The sequence below is a fragment of the Canis lupus genome, chromosome 1 (genome assembly GCF_011100685.1).
Source record: "Canis lupus familiaris isolate Mischka breed German Shepherd chromosome 1, alternate assembly UU_Cfam_GSD_1.0, whole genome shotgun sequence".
Taxonomy (NCBI): domain Eukaryota; kingdom Metazoa; phylum Chordata; class Mammalia; order Carnivora; family Canidae; genus Canis; species Canis lupus.
The window spans coordinates 86662695-86687432 of NC_049222.1; the positions used below are offsets into that span (position 1 = coordinate 86662695).

At 39.3% G+C, this 24738-nt stretch overlaps 1 protein-coding gene across 4 annotated transcripts in view; it reads left to right on the forward strand.

The window, feature by feature from the left end:
• Positions 1-24738, forward strand: part of CEMIP2 (cell migration inducing hyaluronidase 2) — a 78306-nt gene that overhangs the window by 42854 nt on the left and 10714 nt on the right. For all 4 annotated transcript variants that reach the window (XM_038527090.1, XM_038527089.1, XM_038527091.1 and 1 more), the window contains 10 exons: positions 576-704; positions 1948-2036; positions 6665-6796; positions 8153-8188; positions 8844-8999; positions 11827-12004; positions 14111-14326; positions 17586-17794; positions 21366-21548; positions 23850-24069. In XM_038527090.1, the coding sequence (XP_038383018.1) occupies positions 576-704; positions 1948-2036; positions 6665-6796; positions 8153-8188; positions 8844-8999; positions 11827-12004; positions 14111-14326; positions 17586-17794; positions 21366-21548; positions 23850-24069 (1548 nt within the window). The remainder of the gene's footprint in view (positions 1-575; positions 705-1947; positions 2037-6664; positions 6797-8152; positions 8189-8843; positions 9000-11826; positions 12005-14110; positions 14327-17585; positions 17795-21365; positions 21549-23849; positions 24070-24738) is intronic.

Genomic DNA, 24738 nt, shown 5'->3' on the forward strand with positions numbered 1-24738 from the left:
TGAAATTGAACAGACAGGATCCAGACTGAGACAGCATCCTGATTCATGCGTGTGGTGGTTTTTTCTCTTTGGCAAAAATTTGCCTTGGGACAGGAAGGGCATTGGAGTTGTTTGAAAGAAGTCAGTGAGCTCTGCGTGTTGGTGGATAGTTGTTTAATGAGTATGACTCATCTATTGATCAGGTTTGGAGGTAAACAGAAAAACACTCATATTGCTAAAAGGCCGTGCTGTCCGGGTCACATGGAAGGCAGGCATGCTTGTTTGGTTCTAATTCTGCATAACTTTTGTAGATGATGATGGGAGAGTTATATTTTGAAAATGAGTTTTGGTGTCAGCCAATTACTTCTATCCAATACCATAAGCAGAGTTAAGTTTGTTTTTTTAAAAGCCTGATTATAATGGCTTTGAGGGTGCTAGGTGAGTGCACAGCTTTTATAGTCCACTCTGAACCCGAAACAATGAAAAATTAGTGTTAAAAAGATTTCACTTTGCTTATGAAGCATGTTTATTGAGCATGTTTCATAGAGTGGCATTATAAAGAAAGGCTGTTAATGATCTTGCTCTTTTAATGACAGGATGCTGGAATATGGTATTTATTCCACAAGGAACCTACGGGGGAATCCAGTGGATTGCAGCTCTTAGCAAAACCAGAACTCACTCCATTGGGTATATTTTATAACAACAGGGTCCATTCAAGTTTTAAGGTAGGTTCCTAGGTTTTAACAAAATCAGTTCATATGATTTCCAGGGTGAAGGATGGAATGCTGAGAAACACAAGTGAGAAATGTCGGTTTTAGGTAACATTTACCACCAGAAAAAGGAATTTGTAATTAAAAAAGACCCGTAACCCTTCCACATTCAGCATTATGTACGTATCACCTTTATACACCACAGGCATAACTACCAACACACGTATATAATCTGAATAATTGTAGTGAGGGATTTGATCCCTGTGTTCCTTCCTCCCTCTCACCTTCTTTCCAGTCACTAATATTATGTTTTAGTAATCTATACATTAAATAATATGTTTCTCTGGGTTAAGAAGCATCCTTTCTTAGTTCATAGTGCTGATAGAGTGTCCTCGTGGGCATTTAATACTAATTATGTAGCAAAATATTATTTATGATATTTGACCTAACTTAAAATGATGCAGATCAAGTAAACCAAAGGCCACTTAGGAACTCCAGCTTCCATATTTAGCATTCATCCCCACCCTCAAGGGGTAAATATATTTGCCTCATTTTGTGCTCAGAAGGCACTTTGATATTTTCATTATATGATACAATGCCCAGATTCTTTACTCTGATGTGAACCACATCAAAGTTCAATTAATCCTTTCTGTTTATGATACTGAGAGGATCCTTTAAAAACATAAGTGTGTTATAATTTGAAAAGCTTAGGATCACTTGAAGACGTGAGAGAATAAAAATCCTTAGTCAGAATTATGATTTTTGTGAGCCGAGTAGTTGATTAAGGCTAACAATTATTGAGAGATTAGCACTTCAAAGTAGAAATCCTCAAAATTTTCTAATTATAGTGGTATAAAAAACATTTCATTCTAATTACTTTTTAATGCAGTGTACCATGAGGACACGTATTAATCTATTCTATTAATTATAAGAATATTAGATCTAAATAATGAGTGGATGATTAGGTTTTTATCTTGTTTAATTTGGGACTGACTCTCCAGAATGGTACTTTATAGCCAAGGGAAACAGAGCCCTTGGAATCTTCTGAGAATAACCTGTCATCTTTGGATCAGCCATAAATACAGCAACCTGACCCTTTTGCTTTGGTTGCTCGTGCTACCCAAATCTGTATCTAGTAGAGGTCAGTCACGTCTCTCTGACTGCCAGTTGAGTACCATTTGGATGTGTGTGTGTGTGTGTGTGTGTGTGTAGATCTAACTTAGGATTCATACTCATTTCAGTCCATTATATCTTCCAGGCTGGCTTATTTATTGACAAGGGTGTCAAAACGACCAACGCTAGTGCTGCAGACCCAAGGGAATACCTCTGTTTGGATAACAGTGCAAGGTAGAGCTCATCCTTTTACCTCACTCTATGGCCATATCTTGCTAAAGCAAAACTTCCTGAGTTAAGCCGTTGTGCTCTCTTTGACAGTAACACATTTAAACTGAAGTTTTCAAAGTTTGCTGGAAGCTCTTGGAAAAACATTTTTTTTTCTGCTGTTCTTTAATCCTATGTCTGGTTGGTTGGTTTGTTATAAAATCTTACTGAGATGCCAAGGTCCATGCTTTCTCCATTCCTACCCCCCCCCCTCCGAGTTGTCAGTTGATGTTAGATATGCAGAAAGAGAAAGAAAAAGGAGAGGTATTGAAAACAGGGTCTACATTTGGCCCAAAGTAGAACATGGTTCATTGAAAAATGAGCTAATCATAAAACAAAACAAAACAAAACAAACAACAAAAAAACCGAACTAAGATGTTTTCGTGTAATTCCTTAAAACCAAGTCATGTAGAATTTATTGTCAGTGGTCAGAATGGAACATTGCATTGAATGTATTTCACAGGAAAAATCTTGAACTTGATGAACAAGCTACTTTGGTTCAGTTGTTTATAGTCCCAGAGTCCCATCATTGCTGGGCTCTATTATAACCACAAGATGTGGTTCGAACAGGGGGAACATTTCAACAACGTTCTCTTACGTGCTAAATAAGAGCCAAAATAAATAACATGTCTCCAATGGAAATAAAAGTTTCTGGAAAAGATAGCAACTTCAAGTCCTGTTCAGCAGAAACTGCATTTGTATTATTTTCTGATACTGCAAGTTGACTGACCAACTTCTGGTTTTACACAAGGGTGCTAAATTTAAGAGGCTTTGTTGATAGGCATTTAAGAAAAGACGCCAGGCCCTGTTGTTCACAAGGGAATAAGATAAGAGCCACACTGTAGGCTGGTAAGTCCACTTAAGTGCCAGGCAGGATGCTTGCAACACAGTAATAAGGCATGAGGTCAGGAGAAAACTGGGCAAAGTACAGTGAGTAAAATTGCTCACCAGGATTCCTAAAGGTCAAGTTGAGCCTGAAATATTTAAAGCAACAATCAGATGGCATTTGAGAAGCCAAGGAACTAGGGACATTATTTAAATAAAACAGAAGTTACTAGATACCGAATAGCTGAGTAAGATATGAAATGGGTAAACAGGAGATAAACTTTTAAAAAAAGATTTTATTTATTTATTCATGAAAGATACAGAGAAAGGCAGAGACATAGGCAGAGGGAGAAGCAGGCTCCCTGTGGAGAGTCTGATGTGCGACTCGATCCCAGGACCCCAGGATCACGACCTGAGATGAAGGCAGATGCTCAACCACTGAGCCATCCAGGTGTCCCAATAGGGGATAAACTTAAAAAGAAAAAGGAGCATAGAGATAACAACCAACCAGGAACCAAGAAGAGCATATGAACTGGCAAACAAAGAAAGCTTTGCTGCAAGCACACAGTTGCCTTTAAGAGGTTATTTTAACTGGTAGAATTAATAGTGTGTACTTGGCCTAGTATTAACAGAAAGATTCTCAAATACAACACAGTTGACTCTCTTCCCTGCCTTAAAAAATTCTGTAGGTGTGTATGAGTGGATGGATAAGAATATATATTTCAGAGTTCATTAGAATTCTGAATTAATTCAGAATTAATTAGACTTGACAATAAAACAGTTTATCCATAATGGCCTGAGAAGTTCTTTACTGGGTATGTGTATATATTATGATAATGGTAATTTTTTTCTCTGCTCTTATTCCTCTTGCCATTTTATAAATGTATACATATTGGGAATTAGAGTCCATTTGGAAGTTGTTATTGAAAAGAACTGATTATAGGAGATGAGTAACAAGACATTTGGCAGCTGGTGTATACATTTAATTTTGTATAAACTAATGTGTAGACTTTGCCCACATGCATTCATGCAGTCCAGACATGAGTAAAAATGATAAAACTCTAACACAATGAGTAATAAGCCAGCCCATGAGTTAAACATCAGGCTCATGGGATTCAGAGATCTTTAGTCTGTTCAACAAAGGGGAAGTTGACTCAACTGTTAATCAGATGAGCCTTTCCTTGTGCCTTCAAGATGTGAAACTAAAGGCATCCAAAGATGGGAAATTATTACCCAAGGAAACTCTTGGTTTGAGATTGGGACATTTCATCCAAAGGAATGAAAGAACATGAAAACCAACTAGTGTTTAAAGCCAAGGACAATTAAGGGAGATTGAAAAGTTTGCTTAAAGCTGCTTATAGATAAGCATGATGAAAAATTGGGAAAGTTATCTATCATCTATATATCAAGTGGGTTGAAAATAAAGCTATCATCTATACATCAAGAGGTTGAAAATAAAGAGTATCCAAGCAAGTGGTCAACAGTTGATTTATATGGAGAGGAATTTCAGAGAAGACAAGATGGCTGCAGCAGAAAATCATTGTTGCTTTATGATACCTTTTTTGGCTTTCTTTAAGAACATTGTATAGTTTTCTTTCCACAACTTTCCACTGGCATGCTATTATGTAATGACTGCAAACCTGTTTGGCAGCAACCACGATGCTGGAAAGTGGGTGGTGGCCCAGAGTTAGACTTTTCACCCCTTAGGTCAGAGCTATTTAGTGTAAGCGGTTATATATACAGTCTAAGGGTGGATGTAGTCCTTGCCAGACTAGTCTTCTGTGGTCTATTGTCTACAATCCTTTCACCAAGTAGCAGCTAATTACCAGTTTTAAAAAAAAGTGAAATCTAGTATAACTTCCTTGACTCCCAGTTTCTAAAGACTTTCTACCACATCTATTTATCCATCCATCTGTCCATCCATCCATCCATCCATCCATCCATTGATCTATTCACCTACTTTATTGAGGTATGGTTACCATGTAATTGTGCAGATTTAATGTATACAACTGGAGGAGTTTGGGGATAGGTATACACCCATAAAGCCATCACCATCATCAGGGTCATAGACAGAGCCGTCACCTCCCAGAGTTTTCTCCTGCCTCCTTTATTGTTATCATTAAAAATTTTTAAGAATATTTCTTAATGTTTCTGTGATAAGAGCATTTACCCTAAGACCTACTCTCTTAGCAAATTTTAAGTGTACAACAGAGTGGTACTAACTGTAGGCACTATGCTGTATGGCAGATCTCTAGATTAATGGCTGTGAGCATCTGGGGGGGGAGCAGGATATAGGCAGGTGATGGCCAAAAGGTACAAAGTTTTACTTATGCAAGATAAATCCTAAATTTTGTTTTTTAGAGAGCATGTGTGCATGTGCAAGGTTGGGAGGGGCAGAGGGAGAGGGAGAAAGAGAATTTTTTTTTTAATTTTAAAGATTTTATTTATTTATTCATGAGAGAGAGAGAGAGAGAGAGAGGCAGAGACACAGGCAGAGGGAGAAGCAGGCTCCATGCACCGGGAGCCCGATGTGGGATTCGATCCCGGGTCTCCAGGATCGCGCCCTGGGCCAAAGGCAGGCGCTAAACTGCTGCACCACCCAGGGATCCCCGAGAAAGAGAATCTTAAGCAGGCTCCATGTTCTGTGTGAGCCCCACATGGGGGTTAATCTCATGATCCTGAGATATGACCTGAGCCAAAATCAAGAGTCAGATGCTTAACTGACTGAGACACCCAGGCGTTCTTCTGCTTTTCCCGCGGCATTTAGAATGAAGAGCCACATATTTGCCTGGCACATGCTCAGCTCTCTAGCCTCTGTTCCATGCTTTTTACTCTCCAGCCAACTTGTTCGTCCTTTGAATGAGCCAGGGTCACCCACGCCTAGGGACCTTTGCACTTACTGTTCTCTGTGCATGGCTTTATCTCCCATCACAGCACCTACTGTGTGCCAGCAATGAAGGTAGTGGCATTTGAGCAAATGGTATTTGCTGACCGCATATTTGAAAAATCTCAAACTGCTGAATTGGTTTTTAAAAAGCTATCTAGCTGTTTCTCTCCCCACCCGCGCCCAAGCTTTGTGAGATTAAGATAGGAATGATCCTTTTTAAAAAAAAAATAGGTGGCCTTATGGAATTAATTATTCGATTTGTTATATGGGACAATTTTTGACACCAATTCTTTAATCTTTTCATTAAGATCCTTGTAAGTATTCTAGAAGGACAAGAATAAAAGAGGTAGAATTCAATCTTTGTGGTTAGTAAGTTAATTAAATACAATATGTCTTAAATTTAGGCATTTTTAAGATCTTGAACTAGTTTTATCTCTGTATCTAAAACATTTCACCAGCACACAATTCAAATAATCTAGTTCACATATATAGATGTTGAAATATCTGATGAATTTATTCAGTATGTTTATGTTAGTGTCACGTAGCTTAAGAATTTGTGAAAACACGCCAGATTTCCTGGTCTGAGGGTTTTTTTTGTTTGTTTGTTTTGAAATGGTTTTAGTGCTTAGAATGTTTTGCAGTGTCCTGTTCTATAGTATAACTTGATTTAAAAAAATAAGTTATGAAAGCAGTTCTCTGGAAACTTATATAAATAAATGTAAGTTTTTTTTAATATCTGAAATATAAATAATGAATTTGTAAATTGTGTCTTAAGATTTTGTTTGTTTTGGTCAAATATAAATCCTGCCTTTTGACACATAAGCTTATAATTGTAAATAGTGCTTTTTTAAAAAGTTCATTTTTGTTTTTTTTTAACCCCAAGATTTAGGCCTCATCAGGATGCAGACCCTGAAAAACCACGTGTTGCTGCTTTAATTGACAGGCTCATTTCTTTTAAAAATAATGACAACGGAGCTTGGGTCAGAGGCGGAGACATTGTTGTTCAGAATTCCGCGTAGGTATTCTCTGCAAAGTCATTGTCTGATGACACCGATGTATGCTTTTATTTATTTATTTTTTGATGTATTTATGTTTTAAGGCAATTTAAAAAACCCCCAGCATATAAAAGCACGGTGGTACTTTCTGGAATGATATTATTATATTTTTAAATTTATTTATTTTTAGTAATCTCTCCACTCAACGTGGGGCTCGAACTCACAACCCTGAGATCAGGAGTTGCATGTTTTTCTGCCTGAACCAGTCAGGTACCTCTGGAATCGTTATTATTACTAATAGGGTGAGCTCTGAGGAAGTATGCTTGTGTTCACAGACTGCAAATGTTTGGAATTGTCTCATTCTGCTGCTTTTATTGGAACTGAACTTGTCTGGCGACCCAAGAGTTTTCTGATGAGATTGAACAGAAACTGGGGATTTAACTTTATAGAACAAACATGGTCTATGTCAGAGAGCTAAATAAAGATTTTGAAACTACCTGGAATTTTTTTTCTTTCCTTTTTGGAAACTCTGAAGTTTTTCTGATGCTCTTCCACTGCCATTCAAAACAAAAGTTGTGAATTCTACCTTAATAAGGTTGTTGACTTACATTTTCACATGATCTGAGGCAGTGAGCATCCCACTTTTTTCTCTTTTCCCACTTACATAATTTTAGGAGAAATTTTGATGTATATTGAGTTAAAATTTGGTGTCCAAGAGCCTAGAAAAACATGTGTTTTTCTGGCTGGCACTGATGTTAGCTCCTTGGCATTTTTACTGTCCCCTCTGACTTTCATCATGCAAAAAATTAGTTTTGTATTACAGCTGTAGAAGTAGCTTGGGTATTCACGTTGAACATTTTGAAGAGGGTACCATGATCTAATTGTTTTTCTCAGAAATAATTAGAAAAGTAATAGTTATAGCTTACACTTATATGCTACGTACTCTGTGCCGAGAACTGTCCTAAAGGGGTGGAATTAATTATTATGTTTAATGCCCTTGAGTATCTGATGAGGAAGGTTATGTTATTGCTTCAACTTCTAGGTGAGCAAACTGAGGGAGAGTCAGGTTGAGTAGCTTGCCCAAGGTCATTCTGGGTCATGTGGCCGTTGATCATCAAAGCCTAGATTTGAACCAGGTGCCTTCACTGTGAAGGCTGTGCTTTTAGCTATTGGGAAACGAAACACATTCTGTGGTCTTGGAGAGTAAACATCGGAACCTCCTGGGTTTCCTAAAAACTGAATACTGAGAGAAATTATCTCTTGTTATATGAGGTGGTAAATTTTATTTTTATTTTTATTTTATTTTTATTTTATTTTATTCTTTTTTTTGAGGTGGTAAATTAAACAACGTTCTTTTATTCTCTTTTCTCTCATAGATTTGCAGATAATGGAATAGGACTGACCTTTGCCAGGTTTGTAATTACTTTAAAAATACTTACCTGATTATTTTAAAGATGTAAGGTAAAATAGCCTGGGTTTCTTTTGTTTTTGTTTTTGTTTTTTTAATCACACATAGGAATGTTATATCATTATATTAGCATAATACCAAAGTCAGGGGTTAATATTAGCTGGAACTCCAAAGAAAGGTAGCACTGTCAGATTTTTTGCTTAAAAGATAACACTCGAGAAGAACGGAATAAAGGTTGGGAACATATTAAATAATTTCTTTCTTAGAAGCTGGTCTGATGTTGCAGTGATCTTTAAGACCTTTTATGCCCCATATTTGTCTCCAGACAACAGTTATTTGGGCCACTGTCTTAGACATACTTGTCTTCGAACTGTTAGACTCAGGGCAAGTTCATTCACCCATGTGCATTGCTGTTGCTGGAGACGAAAATAATCAATTGTTGATGCTAGACGCATTTTCGTCTGTTTAACCTGCAAACCATGTATTATTAATTTATATGTATGTTCACAGTTTAGAAGGACTTATTGATGATAATATGTATTAGAGAAAGCTCTTGGCTGCTTGGAAAACTTTTAGCTTTTAAGCTATAGCTTGCCTTTATCTGAGGATGAATTTAAATCTCATGGAGAGGAGTGTAATGGTTATACTCACTTTTACAGCGATGGAAGCTTCCCAAGTGATGAAGGCTCCAGCCAGGAGGTATCCGAATCTCTCTTTGTTGGGGAGAGCAGGAATTATGGCTTTCAGGGTGGTCAGAACAAGTACGTAGGCACTGGAGGAATAGACCAGAAGCCCCGGACCTTACCTAGGAACAGGTAAGCAGTGGTTTAGCAGTGGACAGTTAGTTTGAACGATAAATGAAAACCTAACCCTTGTGGAAGTTTCTGTAGTAATGTTGGATGGATTGGTTCCCACTGTGACACTTTTCCCACCTTATCTAATTGCCACTATTATTATTTTTGGTATTATTGCTATTGCAGTTGTGTATATTATCTTCTGGAACTCTGGAGCATTAGCTACCAGACGCTCTATAGGTTTCATTATCAATTGTATCCCATAGGAAGCTGTCTCTTTTCATTCCTTACACGAGGTCTTCTAGTAGCTGCCGATTTTTTTTTTGGTTTTCTTCTTTTTGAGCCACAGGAAATTGGCCAAACTATGAAGTATGACATTAGGTCATTTTGGCCTCTATTTGTGAAGATAGGTTTGCAGAAATAGCCCCTGGAAAAAGGAAATAACCTATTGAAAAGACTCCTAGAAAATAAGAGTTGGTAAATGCCAAAGCTGACTCAAACCCTAACCACGGCCATCTAATTACCAGTGTTTCTGTTGTACGGAGTAGACTCTTGGCATGTTTTCTGTCAAAATAATCACTGTCATTAAAAGAGTACTTCCCACCAGAAAGATTCTTCAGAGCTTTTAGGGAACTATTAACTAATTAATCCATACCTTAGTTCTGAGACCAAGTTTGGAGTTGTCCTCATTTTACTTGTAGAAACACAGATAGAGAAAAACTCATATTTTAAAGGTCTCATGTTAGAGCTACTGCCAGAATGCACCAAACACCCACTCCCTTAGAGTTGTACTCTGTATGTGGCCACGGGGCTAGGACAGGTCAGGGGCGTGGGCCAACGAGGCTGCTATTTGAGGGACAGAGCAGTGCTCGGTGGCAGAAGGGCTTTACTAGCTTCTGGCAGAGAGTGAGCGTGGTGTTGGGAAATCTTGAACGCTATTATAAGCTACGCTTTGTGTAGCCATCCTACTAGTCAGACTGTGGAAGCCACTGGGAAAGAAACTTTATGGATTTTTAATAGCTAACATTTATTAGATGCTGATGATGTGTCAGGCCCTGTTCTGAATACTTTATTCTCTGCTTAATCCTTGCAAAGTCCAGTGAGGTGGGTACTGTCATTATCCTGCTTTCTAAATGAGGAGTTTACTAAAAAGAGCTGAGGTGGGATTCAAACCCTGTTAGTTTGCCCTCAGCACTGTGCCTGTCACAGTGAAGCTGCAGTTGTCTCGGCTAATGTGTCATGAAAACTGTGTTGGTTGGCATGTGGCAGCAGTATCATGGTGGCCAGCTCCATTCTTTTTACTTTACATTGGCCTCCAGTTTTTTTTTTTTCTTCTTTTTCTTTTCTCTCTCTCTCTCTCTCTCTCTTTTTTTTTTTTTACTGAAGCATAAGTGATTTATAATATTATGTTTCAGGTGTACAAAATTCTGATTTGACAAATGTATACATACATTATGTGGCCTCCAATTTTTTTTTAAGATTTATTTATTTATTTATTTATTCATTCATTCATTCATTCATTCATTCATTCATGAGAGAGAGAGAGAGAGAGAGAGAGGCAGAGACACAGGCAGAGGGAGAAGCAGGCCCCACGCAGGGAGCCCGATGTGGGACTCGATCCTGGGTCTCCAGGATCACGCCCTGGGCTGAAGGCGGCACTAAACCCCTGAGCCACTTGGGCTGCCCTGGCCTCCAGTTTTATTTCAAAATGCTTGTTGCTTCTTTTCAAAGGAAGGTTTCCCAAACAAAGATTCCTCACTGGACAATGGATCCAGCTTTTATTTTACTGTGTCTTGACTACTTTTTCTGTGAGACAGAACCATTTTGGGATTTATCCTTAGATATACTTCAAGATGCAAGTGCCTGGGTAGCTCAGTCTGTTACGTGTCTGCCTTCCGCTCAGTTCATGATCCTGGGGTCCTGAGATCAAGTCCCACATCGGGCTCCCTGCTCACCTGGGAGCCTGCTTCTCCCTCTGCCTGTCTCTCCCTGCTTGTCTTCGCTTTCTGTCAAATGAATAAATAAAATCTTTACAAAATAAAAAAAGAAATACATCAAGATGCATAGATTTTTTTAACCAAGCTATTTCATTATCTTGCTAGCATGTATGCTTTTACTATAAAACACTGCCGAGTTATAAACTAAAGTTGCTATAGAAATCCTCTGCAGTGCCATTAAAGAATTTAACGGGGTAGAAACCTAAGAGATCCAGAATATTATGGGGTTTTTACCTTAATTATGATTAATGATATATGATTAGTAGGTTAAGGGGTTTGTGTTTGAACAGAAAGGAGCAAAGTGAATAAACTGAATTTCTCAATCCAGCCAGCCCCTTTAACATAGTAAGCCTTGAGGATTTACACTTTTATACTTTTAAGTATATCATTTCATCTTATTACTATCATTTAGTGGCTTGAAGGAGATCCTCTCTGTGAAAGTACAGATTTATCTTTTGTTCTCCTGCCTGCCAAAGATTTTGGAAACAAAACTAAAGTATATGAGTTCCCAAATGAAAGGTCATAACTGGGTTGATTCAAGGAAGCAAAGTCACCTCTTCAGAGAGGCCTCCATTCTGTCCAAAGCAGCACGTCTCTCACACCTGGTCTGTTGTAGTACCGTGTCTCACTGCCTGCACACCTGCTCTCTGAAATTATCTTGTTTTTCTGTTTGCCTTTCCCACTGCTGTGTAAGTTTCATTTGATCAGGGATCTTCTCTTGGTACCACTGGATCCTAGAATTGTGCTTAGTGTGGCCGAGATAGTTAATAGTGTTTATAAAACAAATCTGTAAGAGAATGCCAGTACAGGGATGGCCCATGTGCATTAAACAAAATCTTGTATTTCAACAGGACGTTCCCAATCAGAGGCTTTCAGATTTATGATGGGCCCATTCATCTAACCAGGTGTACTTTCAAAAAATATGTGCCAACTCCAGATAGGTACACCAGTGCTATTGGCTTCCTTATGAAGAATCCGTGGCAGATAACTCCCAGGAATAACATCTCCCTCGTGAAGTTTGGTCCACATGTAAGTATGTCCTTAACGATACCCACGTGGTGACCATGGCGGGAGGAGGAGGGATAGCATATTCCCAAAGACAAGAACACAAAGTATTCGTACTGAGTCTTGACAACTAGGAGGAGAAGTATGTGCAAGAGAGACTTGTAATTCCATGCACATTGTCCTATTGGGTTCAAGGTGAGAACAGTAGTCTCATGTGACCTGAGGTATTTTTGACATTCAAGTGATAGCTCAAAAGGGACAATGACTTGGAGTGATGACAGGGGCATGGGGATGGTAGTGTTTCAGAGGAACAGCAGAACATAGAATTTGGAGAAGTTCATTGTAATAATATGAAGAGATTTGAGTTCTGCTTGGTAGTTTACTTGTCCAGGGCTTATTCTTCTGGGGAACCAGAGGATAAAAGGATGGGAAAGAAGAGGAATATTGGGGTGGTGTAAGACAGATGCAGATAAAAACTGTTGGAAGGTTTTTATAAAGACTGCAGAGAAGACTGAGAAGTAATTGTTTACAGTATAGTGGGCCACAGAAATCGTTGGCTTAGTGGTTTCATCAGTGCCCTCTGTTCTCTGAGCACACAGGACAGTCTGATTCATACCCCACCTCCACCATCTTACCTATTCCAAGATGACGGTGGGATGGGGAGTTTGAGTCTCAGGCCGTCTCTCTCGCCACTCCCACACACAGGTGGCTACAACTGGAAAATGACCTATACTTCTCTCATTGATGTCCACAGGCAGACTCTGCAGTTGCCTGGTTTAAAATAGAACATGGGTTAGTTTACCAAGGTCTGTATCTGGTTTTCCAGAATGGCTAAGGCATGAAACAGAAGCATAGGTGCAATTCGGGATGCCAACCACGTTGGCTGGTTCTCTTTTAGGTCCTGTGACTCCAGGGGAAGAGGGAGGGCTACACTAGCAGATAGCTCCCACAAAAATTAACAGGGTGGTCCTTGGATCAGCTTTCCAGTGTGGAGGTTGGGTCTTCACTTACTGCCCACACAGACCTCTTCATACATGGAGTTCTAGTGACTGCGGACGTAGTTGTTATGAAAAACAAGTCATTGAGTGAACATTGGTGGTGGAGTTCCTGAGTTCTAGCATCTGTGCTGTTCAAGTGTAGCAGTCATCAAACTGGAGTCTGATCTGATGGTGCTGATGCCCTGGGAACAGTCTGTGAAGGAAATTTCATTCTGCCTTAAAAGGTGGGAAATATGCCCTCAACTATTCTTGGATTTAACCATAGATGGTATAAGGGAAATGGGGAGAAAGAAAAAAGCCAACAACTAAGAACCTAGAGCCACTTGTCCCAAACATCACTGATAATTCATTGGGTTGCCTATCACTTAGATGATCAGTTGATTTTAAAACATATGAGAAAAAAATAAAACATATGAGAGTTGTGTCTAAACACCTTGTTTGGCGTGAATAATTTACCACTAATAGGAAGCAGCTAAAGACTATAAAACATGCCACCTGCGGCCTGCTCTGCAGTTGTGTGCTATGTGTTTAATAAAAGCCTTAAATTAACTCTACCTGACATGAAAATTACTGAGCTGGTTTTTTTTTTTTTTTTTTAAAGATTTTGTTTATTTATGGGATGCCTGGGTAGCTCAGTGGTTGAGCGTCTGCCTTTGGCTCAGGGTGTAATCCCGGGGTCATGGGATTGAGTCCCACATCAGGCTCCCTGCAGGGAGCTTCTTCTTCTGCCTATGTCTTTGCCCCTCTCTCTCTCTCATGAATTTTTATTTATGAGAGAGAGGCAGAGGGGGAAGCAGGCTCCCTGTTGTGATTCTGTGGCCATAGGTTAGTTTTGTCTGGAGAGAGAGCCGGTAATAGTTTTTAAATGGAAAAAAAAAAAAGAAAACACCAAATATGTTTTCAACATTTGCTACTTGAACTCCACAGGCTTTATCATTTTGTTTTGCCCAGCCATGTCATAATGAATTGAAAACTGTGATTAACTGGGTACCGTAGTTGACAGCCATGAACTGTGACTCAGAACTGCTTTAACCTTAAAGCAGTTGTAATGCACTTGGATCCTTTCAGGGAACTCTGGCCAGGATGGTAGAAGGCTTCATTTTGTGATGTCCTGGCTTCTCACTGCTGGCAGGTCTCTTTGAATGTCTTCTTTGGAAAGCCTGGCCCCTGGTTTGAAGATTGTGAGCTGGATGGTGATAAGAACTCCATATTCCACGATGTTGATGGCTCTGTGACAGGATACAAGGATGCTTATGTGGGAAGAATTGACAACTACCTGATTCGCCACCCAAGCTGTGTAAACATTACCAAATGGAATGCAGTGGTCTGCAGCGGGAGTTATGCCCAGGTAGGCCAGAATGCATCATGATGCCTGATTCCGAACCAGCTCCTAACAGCGCTCCTTCCATGAGGAGTACTCTTCTGCTCTTCAGCATGATTGATACTTTCCAATGCATGATTTGTCTTTAGGAAAAAAGAAAAAAAAATGTATTAGGAATCATGGACTCCTAGAATTTTATTTAAAGTTCTCCTGCTCCAAACCAGTTAAACAAATAGAAAGTGGTAGGACAATTTGCCCTGGGTTACTTATGGTTGGGATGTAGTTGGGGTGAGAACCCTATTTCCTAAGTCTTAGGTGTTTCTTGCCATGCTACAGCTGTGCCCACTGAGAGGGAGACTTATTCTTTGCTTCCAGGGTCATGATCTCTACTAAATTAGGGAATTAGGCAGAGGGATAAAGATTGGGGGGAGTTTCCTGGCTTATTTTAAAGGAATATTAGCTTCTTTGTTGTGGGACTTCTCGTTCCCATAAGGAAAAAAAATGTTATTCTTGTCTGAGTTCTGGGAAAAACAAGGGAAAAAATGGGGAATTAAATCTAGTGGAGAAGAAAAGAATGTGATTTGAAATGTAATTTCTTTTTTCCTTTCATTTTATTCTTTTTAAGATTATTTATTTATGAGAGACAGAGACATAGGCAGAGGGAGAAGCAGGTTGTCTTTGGGGAGCCTGATGCAGACTCGATCCCAGGACCCTGGGATCACACCCTGAGCCAAAGGCAAACACAACCACTGAGCCACCCAGACGCCTCTCATGTTATTCTTATCAGAATTGTCTGCCAAAACTAAGATAACCTATCAAAATTATTAGAAATGTGCCCATTGACCTTGTGGATTTTCTACGTATTCAAGAATGTGAACCTAATCTTCCTAGCTTACAAAGCAGAGTAGTAATTCAGTTTTTTGTTGGAGGAAGGAGAAGGAAGTAAGTCATCCAGTACTTCCTAAGAGGTTCTGGGAATGGTAGGACCACAGGTCAGAAATGTTCTCTGAGGCTTTGGGAAGTGGGCTGGTAGCCCAGATCTGCAGTCCATTGTTGTTACTTAGGTAATGTATACAACTGTATGTTTTTAGGTGAAAGGTAGAAGCACTTGGATCTCAAGATAGAATAATAATTGGCTATTTGTAAATATATTTTATTTTATTTTATTTATTTATTTATTTATTTAAATTTTTTTATTTATTTATGATAGTCACAGAGAGAGAGAGAGGCGCAGAGACACAGGCAGAGGGAGAAGCAGGCTCCATGCACCGGGAGCCTGATGCGGGATTTGATCCCAGGTCTCCAGGATCGCGCCCTGGGCCAAAGGCAGGCGCCAAACCGCTGCGCCACCCAGGGATCCCTATTTGTAAATATATTTTAAGCTCTTTGCTAACCCAAGGTTTAAAGGGGCTCAGGAAGAAAGGTGGAAATATAAGGAGAATTAAGGTTACATGTGTCACCTCCTATCCTTCCTTGGTTTGGAAGAAGGCAAGAGATTAATCAATCTATCTCCTGTTATATATTACATAGAAGCTATTATATATAATCTGTTATATAGCAACCTAGTTTAAAAATATTATTTTAACTTCTATTTTTATATCTATTTTATATTTATATAACCTAAATAGTAAATATAGGTTAAACTAACGTATTTTAAAAATTCAATATGTATGTGTTGTAACTGTAATATCGTCTATAGCATAGTAGTACTAATAAATATATACATTTAAAGGAAGATAATTGGTAGTCCTAAGATATATATTTCCTATCTTTTTTTTAAATCTTTAAGTGGGATCTATAAGGAAGAGTATTATTATATTAAAAGAGTCAAACATGAATGAGACTTAGGGAGCTTGTCTGGCGCACAGGTTGTATAATTGAAGAATTAATATAAACAAAATTATAGAAATAACAGGAAGAGGGATGGCTGGGTGGCTCAGTGGTTGAGCGTCTGCCTTTGGCTCAGGGCGTGATCCCAGGGTCTGGGGATCGAGTCTTGCATGGGGCTCCCCACTAGGAGCCTGCTTCTCCTTCTGCCTGTGCCTCTGTCTCTCTCTCTGTGTCTCTCATGAATAAATAAATCTTAAAAAAAAAATGAAATGACAGAAAGAAATACTGTGAATTAAATGTAGTATTTGGCAAATGTTTTAATCTTTCTGGAGAATTCTGTTATAGGAGACTGATTTGTTTTAGGAAATTGTTCTGAGATTCATTTTTGGAGGATGCATTTGGGGAAGGTTTTGTTTTGGCACAGCAAGGGGCTCAAATACCACTGGAATAAATTCAGGATTTTCAAATTTGTCTCTGTTTAATATATGTTTTCAGTTTTTGCAAAGTTCCTTATAACCTTTTGTTTTTGAATGAGTGAAAAATGACTTCTTGGGCTGATGTAGGTCATGGAAAATTGAAAGCCAAACCTCTAAGATACTTCAGTTTTCCAGCTCTTATTTTAGAAGAAAGGCTTTCAGATTCAGATTTGACTGGAGGGTATCAGTTTTCACATTAATTTACAGATTTTTTGTATGTGTGTTCTTCAGATTGAGGTATTTCTTTGACAAGCTATATAAGCCGCAAAGGTTTTATATTCTGATGAATAAGCTGGCCTGTGGTGGTGGAAGAGATGATGAAGATCTTGGCTAGCAGAATGCTTGGTCTGTTTTTACCATTTCAGTTTAAGTAGGCTTCGTTTTAAGTATAATTTCGCATGAAGTTGGCTACTACTCATTTAGTCTGGCTCAGATCACAGAACCTCTCTTCTGGAAGTAGAGGCACTGGCCTTTGTGCTGGAAATGTTTGCTTAGTTTATCTAAGCTTTCATTCTCTCTTTAATTCTTTTTTTTTAAGATTTTATCAAGTTTTTAATTTTTTTTCAGATTTTTATTATATATAGAGAGAGAGCGTGCACATGAGTGAGGGTGGGGGGAGGGGGGCAGGGGGAAAGGGAGAAGCAGATTACCTGCTGAGCAGAGAGCTGGATGTTGGGGCTCCATCCCAGGATCATGACCTGAGCTGAAATTAGTCAATTAACCAATTGAGCCACCCAGGCGCCCTTTAAGTTTTTAATTTTAATTCCAGTATAGTTAACTAAAGTGTTGATTGGTTTTAGATGGACAATATAGCAATTCAACAATTCTACACAGGATTCAGTGCTCATTACGATGAGTGTCCTCTTTAATCCCCATCACCTATTTTACCCATCTTCCCCTACACCCTCTCCTCTGGTAACCACCTGTGGGCTCTCTGTAGTGGAGTCTTCTTCCCTTTAATTCTTAATTGCTTTTTGAAGGTTTATGTGCAGACATGGAGCACTCAGAACCTGACTATGACCATCACGCGAGATGAGTATCCCTCCTACCCTATGGTGCTCCGGGGCATCAACCAGAAGGCTACCTTTCCCCAGTACCAACCTGTGATCATGCTGGAGAAGGGCTATACCATCCACTGGAATGGACCAGCACCCAGGACTGCTTTTCTATACCTCATAAACTTCAACAAGTAGGTCTCTATTACTGTTATTTCAAATAGTTGAGCAAGTAGCAATTTCATAGAGACAAATTATAACATTGCTTTTGTAGCAAGTAAAGAATGCCAACTTCGTGTGCTTTGTTCTTCTTAGGTGGAGGCTGTATATTTTTGTTGATGGAATTAAGCAATTTTACAGATTGAATCCTGTCATTTTAGAAACATTTCTTTTTGTCTATGGTCGAGGTATTGTGTGCAGAAAGCCATTCACAGTAGGTTTTAAAATCGCCTGCTGAATACTTTAATTCCCCATATCTGAGATGGGAAGTTTTTTTCTGGTGTTCCAGCTGAGCACTTGGTTATCTAGAAGATGAAAACATTTTTGAGGCCAAGTTCAGACCTGCCAGAAGAGGCAGATCTGCCAGAAGAGGCATGATTGATAAGTAATGTCAACTACAGGCAAGCGGTGGACAAATTGTGGCATGAATGCCCGGTCTTGCAGCCCCTGCCTGTAAAGTTCTTTCTTCTGTCCCTTCTCTATTTCATTGGTCTGTCCTAGTCATATCACTTTCAGTCAAAGGCTTCATTTTTACATGAATTTATTCAAGTGTTTTCTGTATGCCAGATCTAAAGATGAACAAGAAAAGTACCTGCCTTTTGGGAGCTCATATTATCCAGGTAGAAAAAAATTTTAAGTAAATTGACAAGCTGATGCTATTGTGAGTGGACAAAGGATAGAGCAGTAATGCTGCCCATCGGGGCTGGGCCAGGCTGCACAGAAAAGGTGGTACCAAGTGATCAGTCTTGTTACAAAAGCAATACCATTGGGAAAGGGCTGGTTCTGGTCAGGGACTGATGAGTTGAGTGTGATGGGAGCATGGGCTGCATCAGGGGAAGTGACAGACACTGGCAAGGTGGATGAGACTATTTTGGAAGGCAGAGGTAACCTATCTAGTTGTGTGTGATGGTGAATCCATGGGATTCCCATGAAAACTGCTCAGATAGGTACTGTAAAAATTGAAATGGTCTGTTCATCTAGGTGGTCATAAGGCTCTGACTTGTAAAACTCTCTTAAAACACCCACTTGAAATTAACGGAGGTGGGCATAGAACATGTAGGAACTTAGCTCTAAGTAGATCACTTCCAAGGATCTGTGAATATCAGTGGATGCCCTTATTCTGAGAGGTTAGGGCCCTAGCACCTACTCTAACCTGGACCGTTACTGTATTCCTCCAATACTTGCTGCTGTGTCTCTTTGCCTTTGCTAGAGAATCACACCCTTACCTACGGAGTCAACCAAGGAGAAACCCCAGGACTCATCACTGACTCTCCTTTTCCTTCATCCCGTCCCATCAGTGGCCAAACCCTGTTGGTCCTATCTCCTTAGGGGTCTTTAAATCTCTCCACTTCTTTCTACCCTTACTGCTTGTGGCCGAGTGCAAGCCATCATCATCTCTTGCCTGGGTCCTACGTGATCTCCCCACCTCTGATCCTTACTTCACAGTGTATCCAGGGTGAGGTTTCTAGAAGCCAGTCTGGTATTAGTCCCAGGAGTGAGGTACAGAGAAGGCAGTGAAAGAAATAAGCAATGGTCAGAGAGGACCAAGAAAAAATGTCAGAGTGATCAGTAACCCAAGGATTTATATATGGCAGGTTATGAGTTTGAGGTGAGATATTACAACTGAGTGGTATGCAGGGTTCTATAAGGATCCCCTGTAACTTTTGAACAAATACTGAGCAAGTAAGTAAAAATCTTTTAAAGTGAAAAAAGGCAGAAACTCAGAAAGTTTCAAAAATCTGTGTGGGCTTTTGAAATTCAGTCAGACTTTCCTTGCTTAAGTAGTTCAGGGTTTGTAAAAATTACATCATGGGCAGAGGCAGGAGGAAGAGATGGACAATTTTTTTCCCCAAACTTAATTGTGATTATAGAGAGGTCATAGATTTGGTCGTAGTGCCACTTCTACAAGTAACCCTTTAAAAACAATGAAAGCTCTGCTTGTTCATTAAACAAAATAAGAAAAATATAGAAAAAAAGAAAATTGAAATAACCTATAATTCCTCTAATCAAAGTGAGGCATTAAAAAGATATTTCTTCTTCCTTTCACCCTTGTGTGTTTTCTGAACATATAGATATGCCACAATTTATTTGACTGTCATTTCCATGGAAGGGACCTTCCATGAACACTTAGCTTGATTTTTTTTTTTTTTCTGCCAGCCCTTCCTATACTCTTATACCCCTTTCTGCTATTATAAATGATACTGCATAGAGCATCTTTCCATATACCTGTTTGGTGGACATTTCTAGTCATTCATTAGTGGGGGTTACTGGTAAAACATGCATGAATAATTTTAAGGCCTTGTGACATATTTTTTAAAAACTTTGTGGAAGAGGGGTGGTAATTGTATAACCTTGTGAATGTACTTAATGCCAACGAATTGTGGAGTTAAAAATGGATAAAAAGGTAAATTTTGTGTATGTATACTTTATGAAACTTTAAAAATGCCCCCAACAGCAAATGATTTAAAAAGGAGAAATGTTTTTAATGGTTTCCAGAAAGTGTTGATTCTATATCTAAAGTCAGGATATGGGATATCTGGGTAGCTCAGATTTTTAAGCATCTGCCTTTGGCTCAGGTCATGGTCTTAGGGTCCTGGGATTGAGCCTCGCATCAGGCTCCCCGCTCAGCGGGAAAAGTCCCTGCTTTTCCCTTTCCCTCTGTCCCTCCTCCTGCTTGTGCTCTCTCTCTTTCTCTCAAATGAATAAGTTTTTTAAAAAAATCTTAAAATAAAGACAGGATGTTATGTAAGGAAAAAAAAAACCCACAGCAATTTGGTAATATGCATTAAAAGCTTTAAAAATATCCAGCAGTTTTACCACAAAGTGTTTATCCTACTGCAAAAATAAAAAGAAAAATATATTTATGAACAAAAAAATTCTTTGAAGGGACCCTGGCTGGCTCAGTCAGTAGAGTACGTGACTCCTGATCTCAGGAGTGTGAATTTGAGCTCCACATTGGCTGTAGAGATTACTTAAAAAATAAATCAATAAAATAAAAAAAAAATTCTTTGGGAAGATTTTACAAGTGTCACTCACACTGTTGGGCTATTAGTGTTTCTTCCATTTTCGTATATGCCATTCCCAGCCATCTCACTTGATTTTATGATCCTCTTGAAGTGTCTAAAGTACGTTTTTTCCAACTTCTGTTCACATTCTCTGAAATCCTGTTGAGACCAAGCCACTTTTGTAAGCCAGACAATTGTTGTAAATATATTGGCGGAGGGACGCCTGGGTGGCTCAATGGTTAAGCGTCTGCCTTCGGCTCAGGGCGTGATCCTGGAGACCTGAGATCGAGTCCCACATCGGGCTCCCTATATGGAGCATGCTTCTCCCTCTGCTTGTGTCTCTGCTTCTCTCTGTGTGTGTCTCTCATGAATAAATAAATTTAAAAAAAAATTTTTTTTTAAAGAGAAGTTTGGGGGAACATATAGAAGCGGGGGATTTTGAAGGAGGAGAAAAATCCTGGCTGAAATTTACATACGCTATAGTACTCAAAGTATATAGGCTCAAGTGTGAATTCATTGTTTTATTGTCTCTCCTTTATAGGAATGACTGGATTCGAGTTGGCCTCTGCTATCCATCAAACACAAGTTTTCAGGTTACCTTTGGCTTTTTACAGCGCCATAATGGCTCATTATCCAAAATGGAAGAATATGAGCCTGTGCATTCACTGGAAGAATTGCAGAGGAAGCAGTCTGAGAGGAAATTCTATTTTGACTCCAGCACAGGGTAATTGGGTGCAACCAGTGAATGAGAATTATTGCCATTTTTCTTTAATAGTGAAATTACTAGTTCTTCAGCCTAACTAAGAATAGGTTGTGATGGGATGGCTGTTTAGAAGAGCAGCTGATGTGGGTAATTCTCTGTTCATCACTATTAGAGGTTTAGGGACGTAGAATGACTTGTAATTATAGTTGGCAGCAGGAATCGAATGAAGATGTTTGCCATGTACCTATTAAGGCAATTTGGAGAGAGATTATCCTTGTCAATGAAGAACCAGTAGGCCCAATTGAAAATTAAAATAAATTTTTTTTCTATGACCATCCTTACAATGATTATTTACATGTGATATAGTTCATATTTCAGGGAAAGCTCATTGTTACCCCCTCCCTTTAAGGTGATCCCTCAAGCTGACCTTGACTTAAAAAAAAACAAAAAACAAAAAAACCAAACCACTGTGTAACCATGGCATATTTGCTTTCAACTTTCTCTAGGCTGCGTCTTTCCACTTTTTAATTCTAATCCTGTTCACCCGGGGTCCTGTTGGCTTTGTCTGCTTTTATCCAGTTACAGTCTCTCAGCCTTTGGGTGATGGTAGGCTCAATCTCCTCTACTCTTCCAGCAAGTAGCATGCTCCTCCAGTATCCATTCCTTAAGCTGACATTCCTTTCACATGCCATCGTCTAGGTACTGTAAAGATGCTGATGTAAATAAGACCCATTTCTTCTGCAAATTCTCAGTCCATTGAGGGATGTAGGCTTCTAAGGCAAGTGATTAGAGAGCTAGAGGTTTCAAAGCTGTAATTCCTACAGTGGAATATTCAGTGCGCCTTTTGAGGTACCTGGAAGCTCAGCCTAGGGTGATCCGTGACATCCCAAGGGGGTGACACGGGGGCTAACTCCTGCCGAATGGGTAGGAGGAGATAGTAGAAGAAAGGGGGAATGTGTCCCCAGGAGCGGTGTAGATAGATGCATGAAGGCATGGAAGAACATGGCATGGCATGTTTGGGGAAAGACAGTGGTTCAGAATGGGGAGAAGGGTGGCAGGTTTGAGGCTTGAGGTTGGGGTTCAGTCAAGGGTCTCATTAGTTTTTGAATAAGATGCAGCTCCTTTGCCCTCCAGGGCTCCTCCAGCAGCCTGTGTGACCAGCTCAAGTCTTTTCTTACTGTAATTGTCACTGGTTTTCAATTTCTAGTAAGACTTAAAACAACCTGCTTGGACTTTTACTCTACAGATGACAGAATGTCCACATTCCCCGTTTGATTTTCCACAAAAATAAATTGAACACCCAAATTTGTGAGGATGGTCTGGGGATCATGAATGATTAGCTGGGAAATAATTTTTTTCATTCTGCTGTTTTTTAGAATCCATTGGCCTTCAAGGCTTTAATTCTTTTTAATGATTTTTTGATGATTTTTAATTATTTAATATCAAAAGGCACAGGCCTAACCACATCCCTCTTATCCCTTCTCATTCCTTCCTTTATATATGTTAAAGTATTGATGTTAGGACAGTGGCTTACTTTTACTCCTAACTGTAACTTCCCATTGTTCATTGACTTCATATTAAAATATGAATTCTTGATCTATAGTAATCAATCACATTTGATCAAGTGCTTTATAATCTTGACTTCCTTTGGTTCAGAAAGACTACGTTTGCTGACAGACGTTGGACTGTTGCCTGGAAGTTACTTTTCCATTCATCTTGGCAGCAGGAGGATAATTCAGAGTGGGCGGGTCTGTTCTTTTCCCTTGATGTTGGCCAAAGTACAGACAGAAGGACTTCAGGCCCATCTGCTCTTAGTAAACATCACAGCAATTGATGTGAGACCATATCTTGGCCTCAGTCAAGCAACTCACAGTTGCTATTTTTATGAATTTCAAATGTATGCCTTAAACGAAAATGATTTAAAACAAAACAAAACAAAACAAAACCCCACACACTAATTTATGAAATCCCAAACTCAACACAAGTCTAAAAATTTCCAAGGAAGTTTTGAAGCAAACCAAAGTCCATCCTCCCAAATTACCTATTGAACTAATTCACTCCAGAAATTAACTTTGATATGCTCCAGAACAGCTGAATCGGGTTATCAAAATATTTTCTGAAAGCAGTATGGCATTTGACTTAGGACCCTAGGAGGATAGAAAGGAAAGAGGAATAGCTTTATTAGTTTTAGAATTTGTTTTCTTTTAAGGAAAAGTTACTTTATTAGAGAAATAGCCCTTTGGGCTGTGAGCCAATGTGAGGAATTTTGTGAGTTTATGGGAGTCCGTCTAACATCCCATGGATTGATTTGTTTCCATTCAGGTTGCTGTTTTTGTATCTCAAAGCCAAAAGCCACAGGGATGGCCACAGTTACTGTTCATCTCAGGGATGCGAAAGAGTCAAGATCCAGGCAGCAACAGACTCAAAAGATATCAGTAACTGCATGGCCAAAGCGTACCCCCAGTATTACAGGAAGCCGTCGGCACTCAAGCGCATGCCATCTGTGCTCACCCGGCTCTGTCAAGGCTGTGGAACCCGCCAGGTAATTGAGGAAGAGGGGACTGTGGGTAGGAGAAAGAATCAAAAGCACTTTTTAATTTTGTTTGTTTCTTTGTTTGTTTTGGCAATGGGAACATTTTTCTTTGAAACATCTGTATTGCCAAGTTACAAATACTGCATGATTTCTCCTAAATTTTGGCCCCTTCTAGAATCTGATAGTCATAAGAAGCAAACTAGTCCAAATTCGTGATAAAAGTATCTTATCTCTGTGATACATAAGTTAATCCTGGATGACTATAGACTTCTTGGCCTTCATCTTTTTTCTCTTCCCCTCCAGGATGATTCTGTTAGGATATTATTGCCTTTGGGTTTATATGTCAGTGATGTACAGAAATGCTTTGTTTTGTTGAGGACTATAAAATTTCTCTTCCAAAAATGCAACTCATATATGGGTGGCTCAGTTGGTTAAGTGCATGACTCTTGATTTTGGCTCAGGTCATGATCTCGGGTTCCTGGGATGGAGCCTTGAGTCAGGCTCCATACTCAGCAGGGAGTCTGCTTGAGGTTCTCTCTCTCTTTCCCTCTGCCCCTCCTCCACTAAAAATAAATAAATAAATACATATTTTTAAAAAATGTAACATATGAAAATTGTCCTCTCCCCCCCCCCTTTTTTAAAGTGGAAAGCTACCGTTAAGTTTGAAGCATGTGCTGT